This window comes from Tachysurus fulvidraco, chromosome 9 (assembly GCF_022655615.1).
Source record: "Tachysurus fulvidraco isolate hzauxx_2018 chromosome 9, HZAU_PFXX_2.0, whole genome shotgun sequence".
In the NCBI taxonomy this organism is placed as follows: Eukaryota; Metazoa; Chordata; class Actinopteri; order Siluriformes; family Bagridae; genus Tachysurus; species Tachysurus fulvidraco.
Window position 1 is genome coordinate 26736705 of NC_062526.1, and position 22149 is coordinate 26758853.

The following is a 22149-nucleotide window of genomic DNA, read 5'->3' on the forward strand; positions in this document are numbered from 1 at the left end:
AGCGGGTCCGAGGGATTGAGTCTAAACAGATTGTATAACTTCCACCAGCTGTCCACTTTAATAGGAACACCTTTACGTCCAATCAGCTAATCAGACAGAAACAAACCAAGAGCTTCGATTAATGTTTCAAACGTGAGAAGATGTCGGATGGATGGGACTTTAACCACGACACGGTTGTTGGTGTCACGTTTACATTTACAGCATTTAGCAGACGCCCTTATCCAGAGCGACTTACATTTGATCTCATTTCTATACAACTGAGCAATTGAGGTTTAAGGGCCTTGCTCAGGGGCCCAGCAGTGGCAGCTTGGTGGACGTAGGAATCGAACTCACAACCTTCCGATTGGTAGCCCAACACCTTAACCACTAGACGTCCACATCTCTCCGGTATCAGATGGGATGGTTTGAGGGATGTGATAGCCTAGTCGGAAGGTTGTGAGTTCGATTCCTATGTCCACCAAGCTGCCACTGCTGGGCCCCTGAGTAAGGCCCTTAACCCTTAATTGTCTGTCATTTTAAACCACTCGGTTTCTCTGTTTTCAGAGCTGAACAGACTGAGTACCGGATGAACCAATGTGCAGTGAGGAGAATATGCGACACGCTGGGTAAGAACACACACCCTTCCTTCTGTATTCAAGGGTCAGTTAGTTAGCACTTGTTTTAAATCCCTTTTTTTAGTAAAAAAAATAAATAATAAAAAAATAAAAACATTTTACACAATCGAAATTTTTATACAATATTTTTCTATTAAGGTGCCAATAATTGTAAGGGATAAGATCAGGACAGTGTAGTATGTGTTTAATCGTCTGATATTAATACTGTACCGTTATCGTAAACGATCTCTCGTGTCTCCGGCTCCAGATGGCAGCGTCGCCTCCAAGGTGCCGTCGTACTCCAGACTGTGACACGACCCTCGGCTCCTGCTCTTTTTTTTTTTTAATATAGAAAAATTAGAAGGTAAATTAGGACCTTCCTCAGACTGAGCGATACTCACTGCGAAAGAACACGCGAAAATCTCAGGACCTAAAAACTTTCCCACAGGAAATTCCAGAGATTCCGTCACACGGAAGGAATCCGACGGCTCTCACGGTACGAGGCTCAGAGTCGTGAAGGCTTTAGCGCGGAATACGTTTCACCGCTAGCTCGGTGTGGAAGAGTTTTACGCCACCGAACCAACAAAGTTCCAGCGTCTACAGTTAAAGGTCATTGAGTGTTAATTAAGCATCAGTTAAAGGTCATTGAGTGTTAATTAAGCAGTAATTACCTGCTACTTCTTGGAGCAGAAATAGACTTTTGTAGGTTTTTAGCGACTGAAATCGCCACGGATCCGTCCGAGCCTGCTGATGCCTAACTGTAGATATTTGTTTTAGGATCTAAAACAGACTGTAATTATAGTGTTTAATATGAAATAGCAGAATGTATAATATTTTATAGTATATCAGGAATTAAATAAAGGAATTTCTAATTAAATAAACATAATTAGGGATTATGGGTGGGTTTTTTTTTGTTCATGAAGTGTTTTATATTGGGGTCAAGGTGGCTTAGTGTTTAGCACGTTTGCCACACACCTCCAGGGTTGGGGGTTCGATTCCCGTCTCCGCCTTGTGTGTGTGGAGTTTGCATGTTCTCCCCGTGCCTCGGGGGTTTCCTCCGGGTACTCCGGTTTCCTCCCCCGGGCCAAAGACACGCATGGTAGGTTGATTGGCATCTCTGGAAAATTGTCCTTAGTGTGTGTGAGTGTGTGAGTGAATGAGAGTGTGTGTGTGTGCCCTGTGATGGGTTGGCACTCCGTCCAGGGTGTATCCTGCCTCGATACCCGATGACGCCTGAGACAGGCACAGGCTCCCCGTGACCCGAGAAGTTCGGATAAAGCGGTAGAATTTGAATGAATTTTCTCTAATTATTGATTTGGTAAATTATATTTTTGTAAGTAAAGAAAGGATTTATGTTACAATTATGGAAGAACTCTCGAATCTAAGAATGGAAGATGTTTCTCTGTTTTACTTTTGTATTTTCTACCGCTACGTCAGACACGAATTAGAAAGTCAGTGAGAGAGTTTTATATTATATCTAACAGTGAAAACGGAGCCGAAACAGGAGAAGCATTAATCACGTCAATTAAATGTAATTACTATCCATCCATCCATCCATCCATCCATCCATCTTCTACCGCTTATCCGGGGCCGAGTCGCAGGGGCAGCAGTCTAAACAGGGACGCAGATACATGGGACTTTACATCCTCCAGCTCTTCTGGGGGAATACCGAGGCCAGCCGAGAGACATAGCTCCTCCAGCGTTTCCTAGGTCTTTCCCGGGGCCTCCTCCCGGTTGGACATGCCCAGAACACCTCCCCAGGGAGGCGTCCAGGAGGCATCCGAAACAGATGCCCGAGCCACCTCAGCTGACTCCTCTCGATGTGGAGGAGCAGCGGCTCTACTCTGAACTCCTCCCGAGTGACCGAGCGCCTCACCCGATCTCTAAGGGAGCGCCCAGCCACCCTGCGGATTAAACTCATTGCGGCCGCCTGTATCCGAGATCTCGTCCTTTCGGTCATGACCCAAAGCTCATGACCATAGGTGAGAGTAAGAACGTAGATCGACCGGTAAATAGAGAGCTTTGCCTTGCGGCTCAGCTCTTTCTTCACCACAACAGATCGGTATATCGACCGCATGACTGCAGAAGATACACCGATCCGCCTGTCGATCTCCCGCTCCATCCTTCCCTCACTCGTGAACGACACCCCAAGATACCTAAAATCCTCCACTTGAGGCAGGAGCTCTCCACCAACCTGAAGGGGGCAAGCCACCCTTTTCCGACTGAGAACCATGGCCTCGGACTTGGAGGTGCTGATTCTCATCCCCGCCGCTTCACACTCGGCTGCAAACCGTTCCAGTGCACTCTGAAGGTCCTGATTTGAGGAAGCCAGCAGGACATCATCATCTGCAAAAAGCAGAGACAAAATCCCGTGGTCCCCAAACCGAACTCCCTCCGGCCCCATACTGCGCCTAGAAATCCTGTCCATATAAGTAATGAACAGGACCGGTGACAAAGGGCAGCCCTGCCGGAGTCCAACATGCACCGGGAACAAGTCTGACTTACTGCCAGCAATGCGAACCAAACTCCTGCTCCGGTCATATAGGGACCGGACAGCCCTTAACAGAGGGCCCCGGACCCCATACTCCCAGAGCACCCCCCACAGGTCACCATGAGGGACACAGTCGAATGCCTTCTCCAGATCGACAAAGCACATGTGAAATGGTTGGGCAAACTCCCATGAACCCTCCAGCAACCTGGCGAGGGTATAGAGATGGTCCAGTGTTCCACGACCGGGACGAAACCTGCATTGTTCCTCCTGAATTGGACCATCGGCCGAATTCTCCTCTCCAGTACCCTGGCATAGACTGTGACTAGCACAGAAGTCCAATAACAGAACACCACTCGGGTTCAGGTCGGGGGGGCCGTTCCTCCCAATCACGCCCCTCCAGGTGTCACTGTCACTGCCCACGTGAGCGTTGTAGTCCCCCAGTAGAACGACGGAGTCCCCTGTCGGAGCACCCCTTGCAGACACACGCCAAGAAGGTCGGGTACTCTACACTGCCATTTGGCCCATAAGCACAAATAACCGTGAGAGACCTATCCCGACCCCGAAGGCACAGGGAAACGACCCTCTCGTTCACCGGGGTGAACTCCAACACATGGTTTCTTAGCTGGGGGGCTATGAGCAAGCCCACACCAGCCCACCACCTCTCCCCAGGGGCAACTCCAGAGTAGTAGAGAGTCTAGCCTCTCTCAAGGAGTTGGGTTCCAGAGCCCAAGCTGTGTGTGGAGGTGAGCCCAACTATGTTTAGTCGGTATCGCTCAAACTCTCGCACCAGCTCAGGCTCCTTCCCCCCCAGCGAGGTGACATTCCATGTCCCTAGTGCTAGATTTCCTGTCTTGGGATTGGGTCGCTGAGGCCCCCGCCTTCGACTGCCACCCAATCCACATTGCACCGGCCCCTTACGGTTTCTCCTGCAGGTGGTGGGCCCACAGGAGATAATTGTAATTACTTATAATTAAAAAAAAAACAACAACAACAAAAACCAAACATCCCAAAAAATAAATATATATTTAAGTTATCTTAATAAAAATAAATGAACCCGATATCTCGACTGATCTCGAGCTTGTCATCTGGGAGAAAAAAAGACAGGACAAGATTTTTTTTTGCACAAAAACAGTACATTTAATTCAAGTGTTCTCCAGCACAAATACATAAGAAAGGAGTCATTCTTTTCTTCTTTCTGTCTTTCTTTCTTTCTTTCTTTCTTTCTGTCTCTTCGTGCCGTCTATTCAACCGCAGCTATGGATGAAGAGAGCAAGAAAAAGAGAGAGAAAGACAGAGAGAGAGAGAGAGAGAGAGAGAGAGAAAGACCAGGATGGAGAAGGAAGAGCAATAGCGCGAGACAGATGCAAATATGGCAGACCAAATATGCAGGACAGAAGGTACGACATGGCTGTAGTCAATAAATATTGAGGCAACAACAAACATTTTATATATATATATATATATATACATACATATATGTACATACATATATGTATGTATATGTATATAAGAAAAACGACATTACAGTCTGTTTCAACAAAAGCATGTAGCAAGGAATGTTGGGTAATGTAGAGTTTGCTGCCAAGGATAAAGCAAGTTACGTATCAGTGCACAGAACCTTCAGGATGAAGCTCGGGTCCAGTATGACAGAATGACTTCCTCATTGAGACGCTCATACTACAGTGATGTCTAGGCTAAAGCACATGAAATTTCTCTATTTTATTTATTTCTTTTTTTTTAATCTACTTTTACATCATCATCAAGTACAAAGTTAAAATGCATTTGTTAATATATTCATAAAAGAGTAAAATAGTAGTGCTTTTTTTTTCTTCTTAAATCCGTTACTACGACAACATAAAAACAGTCATTGTCAAGACCGATCGATCCTTAATTCCCAACAATATATTTCACTATTTTATTTATTTATTTAATATTTTTTTAAATCATTTAAGAATAAATTGTATAGCACCTTTTTTTGTTTGTTTGTTTATTTCGAAACGCCGACACTTACGCGCTCTTTAAAGATTTAAATCCTAAAATAACCTGGTAAAGGAAACTCCTCCTTTAAAGCTGTCAACTGGTTATTGGTTGGCTCTTAAATTCGTCCTCTCTCGTTTGAGGCAATTCATAAATACATAAAGAAAGAGGAAAAGAAAAAATTCATTGGGACGTGATAGCGGATTGACACGCCCGTCTCTTACACATCATCATCATCATCAATCATCAGTCATTATCACCACCGCCGCCCTTTCATCCTATTATAATCAAGCTCCGCCTTTGGCCAGTCACCTAATCACAACAGCTACGCTAACACAGCCTAGGATCACACCGACGTTAGCCTATACGGATTGAGAAACACACCTGGAGCACAAAACATGATCGAATGCTAAATAAAAAGGCAAACATATCTATGTACAGTTGGTTTACCGCCGAACTCTGCTGAACGGAGTCCTGTCTCAGCCACACAGGAAGTGAGTCTGGAATTAACGCATGTGGGCCTGAGTTTTATGCGACATATCGAGCGGCTAATGTGTCTTCCAAAAGCCTGGCTTATCTTAGCTTAGTTTCTTGGACTTCAGCTGTCTGGATGTTCGTTTGCAGATGAGGGTAACGTTCCTCAACACATGTTATGATCAGTTATGGACAGTGCTGGTCCTCGATGAGAAGATGAGGGACGAGCAGCCCTCGGCTTTGTTTGATAGCAAGAGGAGTGTAGTAGGCTAAAAGAAAGCTAACGTTAGCTTATTGGTCGTAAAGGTTGCGCACTTCCGTACACCGGTTTCACAGCATGGCATCTTCTATTGAAGCGGTTCTTAGCTAGATACGCTCGCATCTTTGGAGAAATAAGTCTTTGATCAGTTGTCATTCATTCATTCATTTTCTACCTCTTATCCGAACTTCTCGGGTCACGGGGAGCCTGTGCCTATCTCAGGCGTCATCGGGCATCGAGGCAGGATACACCCTGGACGGAGTGCCAACCCATCACAGGGCACACACACTCTCATTCACTCACACACTACGGACAATTTTCCAGAGATGCCAATCAACCTACCATGCATGTCTTTGGACCGGGGGAGGAAACCGGAGTACCCGGAGGAAACCGCCGAGGCACGGGGAGAACATGCAAACTCCACACACACAAGGCGGAGGCGGGAATCGAACCCCCAACCCTGGAGGCGTGAGGCTCACATATCATTATGAGCAGTCAGTAGTGGTTGCAAACACTAGCATGATTAGCTACTGAAGGCTAGGCAGTTATTCACAGTCAGACAGCACCACAGCAGAGAAGACTCTGATAAGGAACACACTGTTTGTGTGTTGGAGGACGGATACGAATAGTGAAGGACAGGATGGAGTTTGGATCAGGGCATTCTGGAAAAGTGAGGACCAGCACTGCTAAAGGACTTTTATTCCAGGACTGGGGATAATCTGCGTCTGGAAAGTTCTTTACAGTCTGCCTTTTAAGCAGGCCAGAGAGATTCGCCTCTTATTTATACTTCGCTAGACACCCTCGAAAATCTGGGAGGCCGGGGGAATTAAAAAAAGCAAGAGAAAGTGCCAGGAAACACCAGAATGTCCCAATAAACCTCTGATCTGAATGATGTGTACAACAGCACGAGGAGAATACAGTAAACCAGCTCCGATTATCCGCACTGATAATTGGAAGGTGAGTGCACACTGTTGAGCACCAACACACCACGAGAGGACACGCCCACCGGATCATCCCGGCTTCCCCGGGGGAAGCTTCTGTAAGCACCAGAGTGTCGCTCCAAATCCGAACGAGCTGACAACGGTGTGGAGTGAATACAGTAATCCAGATATTGTTTAAATCCATAACCAGAAAGGTGTGTGCACATTGTTAAGCACCTACACACCATTAGAGGCCACGCCCACCAAAACAAAAGGAACTCTGGGAGCACCATGTGACCAGATATTACGACATCACACAGCAGAGGCCACTATCCCAGAATCCCCTGGGAGGACAGAAATGTATCAAAGCAGAACCGAAATCTGGATTGTGACGTCCAGAACCGGAGAACCTTCCACTGCAGGAACCATTTTCAGGAACCTAGGAATCTCTTCACGAACTTTAGTTGGGTTTTCGGGAAACCTACACACCATTTAAGGAGCCAAACGTCAGGTGCCATTTCGACTCAGGACCCTTTTAAGAACTCAGGAACTGTGCTCCTAAAGCAGAAAGATTTCAGAAGGCCAGGAATTTATGCCCCTTTTCCACCGAGGCAGTTCGAGTGCAGGTTCGGAGCCTATTTTAGAACCAGTTCTTTCTGTCTCGACAGCCAAAGCACCGGCTCTGAACCAGGAAAAGTGGTTCTTAAGTAGCACCAAAACGTTGCTGGTCTAGACTTAAGAACCGCTTGCGTCAGGAGCTGTGGGCGGGGCTACTGTTAGCGCATTTGATCATGTACCTTAAGTATACTAATGTTTAATACACTTTTACTTTACCGCGATATGATACATTATCAGCACACATGATAGTAGGTAGCTATATGCTAAGGCTAAATATTTTTCTGTGTTAACGATAAAATGTTATGTACTTTATCGATCACAACCTCCGTTTATACAGATTACACGGAGCCGCACGTACACGTTTTATTCGCCGAGTTTGGATGCCGATGTAGGTTCACAAAGCCATGAACATTAACAGTAAAGCAACATCCGCCATTGTTGTTGTGTTTGTGTTTGCCGCTGCTGCGCTAACGTCGCTGGGACACATGACACGTATACAGAGACGTCACACTCTGCGCTGTGATGCTCTCTAGCCGGTGGAAAGGCAAACCGCTTCTTAGAAGGTTCGCCAGTGGAACCAACTTTGAACCAGCACCAGCGCTAGCTCTGAACCAGCACCCGGTTCTTTCCGGTGGAAAAGAGGCAACAGATGCATGTCTATTGTAGGAACACTTTTCATGAAGCTTTGATGCAATCCAGGAAGTTTAGCCACATTTAGACTTTTGGAAAATTTGAGGAACTATAGCTGCATTTCCACTGCAGAAACCTTCTGAAACTTTGGGCGTGTTTCCACCACAGGAACCCAAGAACATTTGAGGAACATTAGAAACATTAGGCACATTTCTATGAGAGGAACCGAGGCAGATTTTAGTATTTAGGATTTAAACGAGAACTTTCACCGGGAACTTGCAAAGTTCAGTTTCCGATTAGTTCTACAACTGGTTTAGTTCCTCAAAAGGTTCTGCCACGTCGGTGGAAGCATGCCTCGCTTAAATAAAGACAGCGCTAATCATACAGGCTTAATGCTAGCCTGAGCAAGGAAATAGGAAGGGAAGGAAATAAGAAGGAAGAGGAAGAAGAAGAAAGCACCCCGGAGATATTTCTGATAGTTTCCTCGGTCGGACAAAAAAGCGAAGCATGTCGAGGAGTCGGAGAACGTTTCTCCACACGCACACACACCCACACACACTCGCACACTTCGGTAAAAATGGCGGAGTCGGACGAGACCTTGTGGTTTACAGTAGAAATGAGTTCCGCTGGTGGTCGCTAGCATCACCACAGTGTTTTGTGGAAGGATTGATTTGTTTGTATTTTGCCGCTACCCCCTGCAGGCCTGGGCTGGAAGCGCAGCAGCTCTCTGAGTGAGTGTGTGTGTGTGTGTGTGTGTGTGTGTGTGTGTGTGTGTGTGTGTGTGTGTGTGAACACTTTCAAAAGTTTTAGCTATATTGCATCAGCTTGTAAGTAGAAAACTCCCAACCATGCAACAACAAATCAGATCCTCTGTTTGTGTGTGTGTGTGTGTGTGTGTGTGTGTGTGTGTGTGTGTGTGTGTGTGTGTGTGTGTGTGTGTCGGTCACCATGTGCCACAGAAGTAAGGCCTCAGATGTGGCTGTGCATCAGTATTGCTGACAGAGCAGGAGACCTACAGAGGAGACTCGGGAAAAGTGAATGAGATCAATGGGAAAGACAGAAGACAAAGAAACAAGGGAGAAAGAAACCGAGGAAAAATAAGGAGCAAGCGGGTGAGCAAGAAAGGAAAACATGAAAGGGAGAAAGAGGTAAAAAAGAGGTAGAAGGGAAACGAGAAGGGATTTGTGCTGGAGATGTAGAAGAAAAGCGGGAGGAAGGGAGAGAAAGCGAGAGAGAGAGAGCACCGTTGTTGTATCAGCATTGAGCTGTCGAGTAGTTGTGTAGTACCATGACATGACTGTAAACAGTGTATCAGCTTGTGTGTGTGTGTGTGTGTGTGTGTGTGTGTGTGTGTGTGTGTGTGTGTGTGTTTGCACCATTTGACTACAGGTAAAATATGTAAATGGCACCAGAACAGTGTGTGTTTGTGGGTTTAGTTTTCAAAGATGCCATGACCCTCAAATGTCCTTTGTGCTCGAAGAGACAACCAACCCTAACACCCCGACCCGACCCGACCCCACCCCCCCCCCACACACACACATACACACGATTACAGACACAACACACTCTGGCATCCACACGCTCATGCAGGCATGTCTCTCTTTCATCAGAGAAGCTGTGATCACAGATGAAATGTCGATCGTTCTGACATTTAAATGTAAATGACTTCAAAAGTCTGTAAAACAAAAAAAGTCCTCAATAAATAGCCAACATGTAAAACTGACACGTGTTGTCAGATAAACCGTTTGTTTTTGATGAATAGCACCGGTAAGTCGTCAGGCAACTACCAAACAAAATGTAAAAAGGGGTGGAGCTTGGTTGTTATGCAATTGAAGGTGCGAAGCGAGTCGTGGGATGGCACGGTGTGACTCGGAGGGGCGGGGCTTCAGTAACAGGCGAAGTATTCCTTCAGCGGCGCGAACAGGTGCCGGATCACCGGGACGCTCCACGACCTCCCTAGGAGTCTTTGCCTGGCCAGACGACTCATGTTGGACACGTCCGTGTAGTGGACAGGAAATCCAAACACCCTGAGAGGAGAAGAAAATAAATAAAATGAAGAAGACAAGAACTTCAGAGCGTCAGCTGTACCACAAGCTATAATGACATAACAGGAATGTCCTGGTCTTTATCTTCCCTTCCCTTACGCTGCACTTCATCTCCTCCTGGCACTCCATCTGTACCAGCTTGCCCAGAAACAGGAACACACACACACACACATTTCGAGAGCGCAGAATAAGTTTTCCCTGTTCCACTCATCCATCCATCCATCCATCCATCCACTCATTCATCCATCCAGTGATTTACTCCGTACCTGAATGAGTCATCTATCCTGATTAGTAGATCGACTTCGAACTAATAATGAAAGTAAACCGGACTGCTTTCTGACTTTAATCCATCCATCCATCCTTCTTAACTCCCACCTCTTCTGTAAAGTTCTGTAGTATCAAATACACGGTTAAATTATATACTGTTTGAAAGCTTAGACTCTCAGGATTTTATTAAGCGCACACACACAGCATAATATGATTTATAGTAATTTAACCATTTGATAGAAAATTGAACTAGGTGGCGCTAGTTCGATCTGTTTACTCACTTTTAAACGCTGGTCTTTAAATTTCCCTTTCTTCACATTGTCACTAATGTTAATGTATTTTCCAAAACAAATGCTTGTAAAAATCCCCGAGAGTCCAAAAAACTTGAAAATGTAATCCTTTTAATCCAAAACGCTTTGCTCGCTTCACAAGAATTATGTGTTTGACCGGAAACTGAACACGAAGCTTCACTTCCGCCCTTTGTTGGACTCCTACGTCTCATTGGACACATACCAAAATTTCAAAACGCGTCAGATTTGTAGTCGAGGATGTGACGAAGCAAACAAGCCCTCGCATGAGCCAACCAGTGCCTGTGCGGCCGAGATAGGCAGCTAAGAAGCCAATGAGGTCTCTCCATGCTATGTGGGTGACCCGCCCTTTGACTGACATTTGCTCCGTCCAGTAGCGATTTGATGTTTCGCGAGCATCATAGCTCTTTAGCCAATAAGGAGACGATTCCAACGAGATGCAACATGATACATCTGGTGAGTTCGGGCTGTGCAATAAGCGTGCGCATATTAATTTTTTTCAGCTTTATTGCGCAATTCTCGAACGTTTCACACTCTCACACCTCAGGGTGTCAGTTTACAGGCATTTTTTCAAAACAGAGTTATAGGCAGAGGGGTTCTCTTTGTTATAGGACTTTTGAACTAAGCATGCAGTCCTTTTATACAAAGTTATACAGTAAAAAAAATAAACAAGAAAAACCTGAACAGACGGACATGTCCATAGAAAAATATTCATATAAAATCCATTTTTGAGTCTTTTGACTTCATTTTTTTTTTGGTGAAAGCCAAGACATGTAGCTATGGCCCTCAGTTGTTGTTTACCAACCAGAATTAAATACAGCAATGTATGTAATCAGTTTATCAGGTAAACAACTCAGACGGAAATAAACACCCTCCATTCTAGCCTCTATAACTCTGTGTCAGTAAGGCTTAGAATCAAGCTGACACTTGTGTCGGAAACTAGAGACTCTCTTCTTTCCAATGAGACCAAGCTCACCTCTGTGTGTCAAAGTATATGGGAGCTGTACCACTTTTTATGTGGGTATGTCATCTAGGTGAAAATCATGAAAATGGGGGGGCGACAGGTAACAGGTTAATAAAATTCACAAACATCTGTGAGTTAAATTGTCCATCCGTCTATCAGTAAACCTGTCTCTTTCTCTGTCCATCCATCCATCCATCCTTCTTTCCTCCCACCTCTTCTGTAAAGTTCTGTACTTTCATTATCAAAATTGTCCTTAATAAGTTTATCTATCCATCAGTCCCTCTATCCTTCCCAGAATCTGTCCTGTCATCCTTCCATCTATGTGCACATCCATCCAAACATCTGTGAGTGCAATTGTCCATCCGTCTCTCAGTAAACCTGTCTCTTTCTTCGTCCGTCCATCCGTCCGTCCATCCATCCAGCCATCCATACCTTTCCATCTCAGTGCACCAGAGGATGTCCTCCTTGTTATTCATGAAGACAGGGAAGTGCTGGTCTTTGCCCTGTTTGATGGAGTTAGAGCGAGTTGTAATGGTTCTCAGCTTATCGAACTGAAACACAAACCCGGTGTTCGCATTAGCCACGCCCCCTCCATGAACAATAATTCAGTTGACAAATCAGACGGGATTAGATGTGCGACCATAAACTGCAGCAGAAGATAAAAAGGAATCTTCGCTGCTGTCTAGTGGACAATTTCATCTCCATTCTTACTTTCAATCAGATGTTTTATTAATACAGACCTTGGCTGTGCGTCCATGTTCCAGACAGTTCTGCAGGTCGAGCCTATCGTTCGCCATCGCAGTTAACGGCCTGCGGGAGGCAAAAAGAAATAAATAGCTGTTACTTTACCAGAACAGCTGAATTCTTAAATAAGAATGTGTTCATTCTTTTTTTTATGATAGCAGCTGCCAGTCAGATAGATATTAAAGGTGCGGTCTTCGTTGTTTGAGAAACGCTTGAGAAAACAGTGTCGTTACGACAAACAAAACAAAAACAAAACAGACGTGTAGCCAATGAGCAGAAAGGGGCGGGGCTTGTCGATATGGGCGGAGAGAGTGTTCAGTGTGCATGTGTGACATCAACAGAAAGCGGTTTTAACATGGACATGGAGGATAAAAACAAAGAAAGAAAGAGAAGAAAGACTTACGATAAGGACAAGAAGTAGGACGTGTTAATATAGGATCAGCTTTCCAGCGCTGGAGAGAACTGAAGGAGCAGGAAGTTGGCCACATATTCACAGGTTGGAGTTTCCCGAGTCAATAACTCCTGAGCTAAACGCTGTTACTACACAAATAACACCTCTTTTCTATCGTAGTAATGTAGAGAGGCAGCTACAACCGCGTTTTGTGTAGTAACAGCGTTTAGCTCAGGAGTTATCGACTCGGGAAACTCCGACCTGTGAATATGTGGCCGACTTTACTTAAGACGCCGAGGCGCTTTTTTCCTCCTCGATAGGTGAGTAACGTTGGTTTTGCTTTGTTACACAGAACTAATATATGCCTTTGTCCTTTACATCATTATGCTTGTGTGGCATTTTTGCTTGTTTGTTTGTCTACAATCGTATTGTTCTTCCCTTCAGCTATGATAAAGACACGTTTCTTTCTGTTAGTCACCTGGGTTACGTATGTATGTGTGGGCGGAGCTATCGATACAGGGGTGGGACCCGTTTGGGTTAGGGGCGTGTTTGTTTTGGTGATTTCAAACGTCAACATTGGCTTTCAAACAACGGAGACCTCACCTTTAATCTAAATCTTATTTTATTGTTTCTATGGTAACGGTTTGTCGTTCTTTAAAAAAAAAAGTAGCTATAGAAGGATGAAATTATTACACGTTGTGCCTCAAGACAAACTGTTATATGAGGAAGTGTATGAGGAATTAACCTGCCAGGACATCAGTGTGTGTTAGGTTACAGTATCGCAGCCCTTCACACTGCACACTGATCAGAGTTGGAAAGATGGACGGACAAAGAGTTATGGTGCAGAAGCAGGTGAAGGTCATTCTTACCTGTTCATGCCAGGCAGGTTGCCCCAGAAGTAGCGGGCGCGGTGGGCGGCGGACACCTCCTTGGCATCGATCATCACTGGGTTGCACTGAGGAGAGAAACAAGATTGAGTCTAAGAAGGCTAAAGGACCATTGGGGTGAACAGCAAACTAGTGTGTGTGTGTGTGTGTGTGTGTGTGTGTGTGTGTGTGTGTGTGTGTGTGTGTGCATACCTCGAGGAAGCGTGAGATGTCTCTCTTGTCGCTCACTCCCATGGCCACGACGTTCTCGAAGAGCCAGAAGAACGGCCGCTCATCTCCTTCTTTAGGTCGAGCCTCGTGTAGCAAGCGGTAAAACTCGAAAAAGAGTCGTCCTGTGCCCTCTGCACAACACACACACACACACACACACACACACACACACACACACACACACACACTGTTAGAAAAGGCCGCACAATACGGAACATCGGCTTTCTAACCCCACGAAATGTCTTGTTAATGTAAAGTGGGCGGGGCTAATCTGAGCTCATCAGAACTGTGCTTTGAGTTTGCAGGCTAAAGACAGATTTAGCCTTCATGCAAATTTTAACCACCATGAGTTTGACCACCGCAGGGCTGTCAGTCAGGTGTGCTCATTAGAATATTAGGCCACGCCCATTATCTGAGTGATATGATGAGCAAGCTCAGATGGTGTTTGTGCTTTGTGTTACCTTTAAGTGTAAACGTCTCATGTTGGAGGTTTAATACATTTATTCATACGTGCATATTCATACACACACACACACACACACACACACACACACACACACACACACACACACACAGCATACCAAAGAGTCCTTTCCTGGCTGGGTTGACGATGGAAAGATCATTGCAGGGGCTGCCACCTATCACCAGGTCAAAAGGACCCCAATCTTGAATCTGCAAACACACACACACACACACACACACACACACACACACACACACACACACATTACATTTTCACATTTATTATACATTGTGTTCCTATGGCCAGTGTTTACTAAGCGGCATCATTAACCTTCATTACGCAGTTATATATTAACAGGTTATGAGAACTGATTACAGGAATCACTTGCAGAGCCTCTCTGTATCTACTGTGTCGCAATACAGACAGGGTGATCTCTCAATCTCTTTCTCTCTCTCTCTCACACACACACACACACACACACACACACACACACACAGATCCTCAGTACTGTCAGCGCAGCAGTGCAGGCCTGAGGGGAGAAAAGCAGAAGCATCTGTACTTCAAAGACAGAGCTGAAATATGAGCTCCATCAGCACTGCTGCATTCATATCTCTATTTATACACAGAGATGGGGGGGGGCATGAAAGAGAGAGATGGGGGGCATAAGAGAGAGTGAGAGAGGGGGACATGAAAGAGAGAGAGAGAGAGAGAGAGAGAGAGAGAGACAGACAGACAGACAGAGAAACAGTGGTGGGCATGAGAGAGTGAGAGAGAAAAGGGGGGCATGAAAGAGAGAGGGGGGGGGCATGAGAGAGAGTGAGAGAGCGGGGGCATGAAAGAGAGAGAGAGAGATCGAGAAACAGTGGTGGGCATGAGAGAGTGAGAGAGAGTGAGAGAGAAACAGGGAGCAGGGGGCAGTATGATGGAACTCATTAACGCAAGGACATCCTGTCTGAAAGAGAATCACACAGACACACACACACACACAAACACACACAGACACACACACACACACACACACAGACACAAACACACACACACACAGACACACACACAAACATACACAGACACACACAAACACACACAGACACACACAAACACACACAAACACACACACAAACACACACAGACACACACACACACACACACACACACACACAAACATTTAAATAATCACAACAATAATGTACTTTTTATGCCGGGACTAAATGAATTTCTTTTGTTAAGGACATTAACAATAAGTTGTTGCATCAGGTTATAGATGTGGTCCTTTATTCAACTCCTGACTCTAAATAAAACCACTTAACCCTGACAGCCGACATAAATAGACCTGTATTTACTCTAAACTACTACAATCTACAAACAATTACCCAGAAGTGCATTTGTTCTGTGGCTACAGAAATATTGTAATTTACAGTGACCATTTTGTAGCTAGTATACTAGCAGGCAGCTGGGATTAGCGAGATATTTTGGACTGTGTGTGTGTGTGTGTGTGTGTGTGTGTGTGTGTGTGTGTGTGTAACTCACGTGTTTATGTGTCACATTGCGGACGTCGCCCACATATATGATCCGGCCCTGGTGTCTCACCATCCCAACTGTAATGGAGTCCTCGCACACCTCGGATGCCACATAGCGCTCCACCTGGATGCCCAGGTCCTTTAGCACCAACAGACCTGAGAGCACGCAACACACACACACACACACATACACACACACACACGTTCTAATCTCAACACTGCTCCAGTTTAAGTACAGTTCCCAACGTGCTATAATCACACACTTCGGGCAGACGGGTATGAGCTCACCTGTAGCAATGCCGTCGAACAGAGAGAGCACTCTGATTGGCTGCCTTTTCTCTGCTGCTACAGGTGTGTAAATCTTAGGAGGATCCTGAAAAAGAAAGAGAGATGAGGAAACATTGAGACCTTAGAATTTCTGGCAGGCTCATCTGATTGGCTCACTTCTGGCTTCCTTTCTCACCTGGGTGGCTCCCTTTTGTCTGGCTCACTCCTGTCTGTCTGTCTGTCTCTCTCTCTCTCTCTCGACAGGCTTTTTCCTGTCTCACTCATTTCTAACAAGCCCTTCTTTAAAACTGTCTTGGTTCTGGCTGGCTTTCTTCACAAGGCAGCTCTCCTGGCTGGCTCGCTCCCAGTCGGTCTTCTTGCAGATGAGTTCAGACCTTTACTAGAGTATGCAGCAGTGTAATTTCACCAGAGTTCACCCACTGCACTGCCCTGTTCCTCCGCTTGATGCTACATTAGATCTTCAACCTCTTTGTTCTACCTGATTTTGGCTCTGCATAAATTGTTACAGAACTCCCACAATGTTTTAGAATGGAGAAACTCACAAAGTCCTGGTCATGGTTGTTGGCGAAGAACAGCTGGAGGCGCGATGTCCAGTCGTCTCTGCGCCGGAGTATTCCAAACACACCTTTACTGCTGCACATGTAGCAGTTCCACGGGTCTTCGTTTATAGCAGCCTGCGCTGAACCGGTACCAACCAGTAAATCTACACACTCCACACAGAAGCACCTGCACACACACACACACACACACACACACACACACACACACACACACACACACAGTTCACATCATAGTATAAGATGCACCACCAAGAAATCACATTAAAGTGTGTTGCGTTTTCTGTGATAACATACAAGCCTTTTACTCCTGGCATTTACTCAAGGTGTGTATGAAACTAGCCAACTAGAAAAAACAGCTAGATAAATCCTAGAGATTTAAATTGTGACGTGTGTTTGTTAAAATATTTTAAACCGCACAGCTTAACACTGCAAATGTATTAACCGGACAAATGTCAGGAGGTCTCCCCACATGCCATACAGCGATCCCTCGTTTATGGCGGTTAATGGGGACCGGAATCCCTCGCGATAGGTGAAAATCCGCAAAGTAGGATTGGCCCTAAGTTTGACCTTTTCACTGATGGTCATCATCTTCCTCTTCCTCTTGGGCTCACTAGAGGAATCTTTCGCAGGCGCACGGCGCTTAGGAGGCATCGTAAGGGCTTAACGAAAAGTTAATTTTGAACACGATACGCGAGACACGGTCGACGGCGTGAACGAGAGTGTCGAGATACGACAAGGGAAGAAGCTGGGAGACGATGCGATGATGCGCAGCCAATCAGCTCGGATCTCGCGCCGGGAACCAATCACGTGCCTCGTCTGAGTGCCCGTGGGTTTGTACAAAGCCTCTGACAGAGTTTCTCTCTTTGTCTGGCGTCCTGGGAAACCGTTTTTATTTTTATTTTTCGATGAATATTTTTGAAAAATCATCTATTTTTTTTGTGTAAACCTAAGAAGCGATTTTTTAAAGAAAAGCAGTTTTGAAAAATGAGGCCCTTGATCTCAGTCCCTCTGGAAAGTCTGTGTCTGTATGCTGTATACACACGTGTGTCTTTCTGTCCTCATAAGGACCTTGACTCACTGACATTAAAGCCTTTTAGGTTTTTAAATAAAAGCTAGAGACCTGCAGCAGTTGTTGTTTCCACACATCAGGACCTCTCTCCCACCACAGCAGATAGTGCAGTAGGACTGGTAACCGTCGTCATCGTACTGATACGCACACTCCAGGAAACAGTTCTGTACACACCACAAACACTTCCTGTTTCATCTCTGATACTGTCTATTGACTTTCCAGTTAACTGTGAGGTGTGAATCCGTCTGTTGCGTCATGTACCTTGCAGCTCTGGCACATGGCTCCGATGAATAGAGGATGTTCAAGCGACACGTTCAGACTTCCACAGGATATACACATATCTGCACACAAAGATGGCATCGGTATGGTTTATGACTCACGATGAATACAGAGCCGTTCGTACAGTCTAGCAGAAAGCGTGTGACGCCTGTAATCTCTGTCTCATGGTGGCTCAAACGACAAACGAGGAAAGAATGAAAGGAAACTCTTGTTACCTTCGATATTCCTGCACTTTTGGCGTACCTCGTATAAAAGCCTCTCTGAAAAACAGAATCGACTGATTTGGATCTGTGCCACATTTGAGTAAAAAAACAATAGAAACAATTTCTGGAAGCAGCGAGAGGGCGGGGAGCTAAAAATAAACAAATTAGGCGTAGTTTTGGTCTTATTTTCATACAGTGATGTAAGTTAGCGAAAATCGGTATGATAGAAAACATATAATAGGATATATCATACCTCTGGTTCCTTCATCTATAATCTCTTTAATTTTAGGTTTTTCCAAACTGCTCTTTCTAGTTTTCTTGGTAGGCGGAGCTGTGTATGCTGCAGCTTCTGGCTCCACCCACATTTCAGGGTACACTTCAGTGTAGGGGTTCCTCTCAGCTGAAACACACACACACACACACACACACACACACACACACACACACAGCCCTGTAAGAAACAAAGCTCTGAGTGTTTCAGAAAAGTAGTTAGAACAGTAGACAGTTGAGCAGGAGTGTACAGTAACGGGGGGCACAGAAGCCTTTATTACCACCACATATACATTACAGCACAGTGGAATTCTTTTCTTCACATACCCCAACTAAGGAGGTTGGGGTCAGAGTGTAGGGGCAGCTATGATACAGCGCCCCTGGAGCAGGAAGGGTTGAGGGCCTTGCTCAAGGGCCCAGCAGTGGCAGCTTGGCTGTGCTGGGCGTTGATCCCCAATCCTCCGATCAACAACCCAGAGCCTTAACCAGTTGAGCCACAACTGCCCCCAAACGCTGTGTAACGCTGTGTGTTGTACATTAGAGCTAGTACAGAACTAGTTCAGCACTCTACAGTGTAGTAGTACAACAGAGACAACAGTAGTACAGTGTAGTATACAATAGTAAGGTACCAGGTGGTGGCTCCAGTCCTTTGGCCCCAGTAGGCAGAAATCCTCCACTTGCCCACTCGATCATCTCTCTGGTCTGCAGCTCGACACTCTTCCCCGTGTCAGATTCATCAGTTGACACACACACTGGGAAAGGCTTCCCCGCCCGTGTACTGGCCGTCTACACACACACACACACACACACACACACACACACACACACACACACACACGAGAGACAAGTTTCAATAAATAGCACAATAGGAGCTGTAAAAGTAGGAAAGAAAATGATCCAGTTACTCACTTGTAGCACCTCATAGATAGCTTTTCTGTACATGGGCTGTTTGCTGTAGGTAGGCTGATGAAAGGCAGTAGAAAACGAACTCAAGGACAACAGTTTTTCCACACAGACCTGAGCAGAGGGCGAAACAGGAGAGTTAGTCAGTGTTTATCCAGACCAGTCCATGCAGACATCATGGATGTTAAGCATTCCCGAGTTTCCCGGTTATCGGAAAAATGAGCGACTGTCCGGGAGCGATGACTAAACTGTGCTGGTCACAGATATTTGTCTTAAGCAGTGGTTTATAGTTCCCACAGAACCCGAGTGAGCACAGACGAAGGACCTGACCAGTTTACTGTCATGCGACTGACCAGCACTTAAGAGTGTGATAGAATTTTATGTGGTCGACTCACCACTGAGAATTTTCCATCGCCAAACCACATGACCCATCTGGTTCCCTCTGCAGCTCGACTGCGTCCCGTCATCCACCAGGAGACGATGCGGCCGGGCCACCAAGAGAACCCGCGCAGCTTCCCCCAGACCAGTTCTCCGATCCCGAAGCCACGTCCATCCTTAAATAAACAGTTAAAAGTAATACATAAGAACACAGACAGAGAAAACACAGCTTATGTCCATCCATTCAGAAATACACCCAGACGTACATCATATTCTGGCTCCGCCTCCACCGACTTGCGCAGATCTTTGTTACCACAAGCAACAGGGACCGGGACAGAAGGCTCAGGCGTTGTGGCGACTGTGGGTGAAGCGGGGTCTGTGTGCTGCTGCTGAGGGGGCGGAGTCTGTGGTGCAGGAGTGGGTGGGACAGCCAGCTGCTCTTCGTTTCTCAGGGTGTCGTCTTCTGATTGGTCAGCCATGGTGTCGTTGGTGAGTGGCATCAGGTGAGCCTTCTTCTCTTCCTGAAGTTTAACAAACGCACTTGTTTACAAATACTGTACTGTGAATGACCACCAATTTTCTTCTTAAGGGTCAGAATATCGTGTTGTAGGTTTGTATGTCGCCACGATTGTTTGTCTACACCCATGTGTACGTGAAACACGGTAATATTTTTAGCTCCACGACATCATTGCTCACAGATTTGCTAATCTCGCAACAAACCAGGACACAACAGGTTCAGTGAGTTCACACACACACACACACACACACACACAGTGGGGCTTAGTGCTACTGGGCTCCTGCCAGACACAGCAGCGGCAACACTGTTCCTGTTATACAATAGTAACGTGGTGTGTGTGTGTGTGTGTGTGTATGTGTGTGAGTTAGAAGAGGGCTTTTAAATCGTTGAAAGCCTTAGCAGGGTAAATATTGATTTTCCTGCTTCAGTGACAACATATGCAGTGTGTACGGGTGTCATCTTGGGACGTGTGCATGTGTGTGCGTCTGAAAAGGTCCCAATGCGAATGTAAAGGGCAAAAGTATCACTTCCTCTCTTGGGTTTTTTGAGTGAGAAGATAGGAGTTTGACAGTATAGAGAAAGATGTCCCTGTTTTTAAAAGGTCCTGAGTTTCCTGACAGTGTTTTAGATTTAAGGTGCCCCCTAGTGGACAAGTGATTAATCCTCCTGACGCACACAGAGGAGTGAGACAGAAAGACGGCAGCGACGCTACACGACTCCCTCGAGGGGACATTTTTAGTTTCTTGCCTTAGCTTGAGTCTGATTTGCTAAGAGTCTGAGTGCTTTGATCTGATAGGTGGGGAAGCTCAGAGTATGACCTCAAGGTTGGAAGGTCATCAGATGTCCTGTTTGACTATTGATGCCTTTAAACCGTTGACCCCATTGTGCACAGTAGCATCGCACTGTTACATGGGTCAGTGGTGAAAAAAGCACACACACATACGTATCTGTGCCAGAATGATACACTGTGTTTCTGTGGGGATTTACCATGTTTATGCCTTCATACATGTGGACACACTCTCATATACTCACACACACTCCCTTTGTAATCAGCCATCGCTCACTTCCTCTCACAGCTTTCCCTCCATTTAGCCACTCACACTCACATGTAAACAAAAACTCTCTCTCTCTCTCTCTCTCTCTCTCAAACATGCCCAACCACACATCTGTTTTTACTCACTTAGATGGACAAGCAGATGTAACACACACACACACACACACACACACACACACACACACACACACACACACAAAGCCTTGCTTTAATGAAGCTCTTTTGGTGTCTCTACACACACATACACATGGGTACTACTTCAGCTTGGCTCCAATGGAGTCTCCATGACGACAGAGTGGTTCTACTGGAATTGCCCGGCAGTCTCTGGCATGCTGCCCAGTGCACGCTGGGAAATGCGGTCTTTTCTAACAGAGTAGGTTGAGTAGTACCTCAGCTACACACACACACATTAAATGTGGCCACAGTAATAACTAGATGTTCTTTTCCAGGAGGAACCACAAAGCATGCAGTGAAAATGAAAAGAGTGAGAGGAAGGAAGGAAGGAAGGAAGGAAGGAAGGAAGGAAGGAAGGAAGTTAGAAATAAAAGACAAATTAATGAAGGAGATGGAGTTGATAAAAGAGAAGGCAAAGTAAGAATAAAAGAAGTAAATGAACGAGTGTCTGTTGTGCGGTAAATACACACTGGCCACTTTGTGGATCAACACGTGTCACATCAGTGTGTGCAGACGCACGATTATTAGTGTGGGGATCTGTAACAATAATACTAATTAGTACATTACACCATATTACACTCATCACTACATTACACCATATTACACTCATCACTAATTACACTATATTACACTCATCACTAATTACACCATATTACACTCATCACTAATTACACCATATTACACTCATCACTACAT

The 22149-nt window shown here is 45.5% G+C and overlaps 2 protein-coding genes and 1 pseudogene across 10 annotated transcripts in view; 1 reads left to right on the forward strand and 2 right to left on the reverse strand.

Annotated features, from left to right (window-relative positions):
- Positions 1–1489, forward strand: part of gnpat2 (glyceronephosphate O-acyltransferase 2) — a 9823-nt gene extending 8334 nt beyond the window's left edge. For all 3 annotated transcript variants that reach the window (XM_047818379.1, XM_047818380.1, XM_047818381.1), the window contains 2 exons: positions 544–605; positions 862–1489. In XM_047818379.1, coding sequence (XP_047674335.1) covers positions 544–605; positions 862–905 — 106 coding nt within the window. In that variant the 3' untranslated portion in view covers positions 906–1489. The remainder of the gene's footprint in view (positions 1–543; positions 606–861) is intronic.
- The window catches only part of LOC113658642, a 297616-nt pseudogene that overhangs the window by 119949 nt on the left and 155518 nt on the right, over positions 1–22149 (reverse strand).
- dnmt3aa (DNA (cytosine-5-)-methyltransferase 3 alpha a) overlaps positions 8023–22149 on the reverse strand; it is a 54325-nt gene continuing 40198 nt past the window's right edge. For 5 of the 7 annotated variants that reach the window (XM_047818368.1, XM_027171101.2, XM_027171100.2 and 2 more), the window contains 17 exons: positions 19975–20229; positions 19726–19884; positions 19337–19444; positions 19057–19213; positions 18411–18557; positions 18170–18214; positions 17937–18016; positions 17727–17839; positions 16589–16772; positions 16047–16131; positions 15769–15914; positions 14360–14450; positions 13761–13909; positions 13551–13636; positions 12287–12356; positions 11925–12097; positions 8023–9989 (listed from right to left, as the gene is read on the reverse strand). In XM_047818368.1, the coding sequence (XP_047674324.1) occupies positions 9848–9989; positions 11925–12097; positions 12287–12356; positions 13551–13636; positions 13761–13909; positions 14360–14450; positions 15769–15914; positions 16047–16131; positions 16589–16772; positions 17727–17839; positions 17937–18016; positions 18170–18214; positions 18411–18557; positions 19057–19213; positions 19337–19444; positions 19726–19884; positions 19975–20229 (2190 nt within the window). In that variant the 3' untranslated portion in view covers positions 8023–9847. The remainder of the gene's footprint in view (positions 9990–11924; positions 12098–12286; positions 12357–13550; positions 13637–13760; positions 13910–14359; positions 14451–15768; positions 15915–16046; positions 16132–16588; positions 16773–17726; positions 17840–17936; positions 18017–18169; positions 18215–18410; positions 18558–19056; positions 19214–19336; positions 19445–19725; positions 19885–19974; positions 20230–22149) is intronic. The other 2 variants (XM_027171103.2, XM_027171102.2) reach the window with 1 other exon arrangement.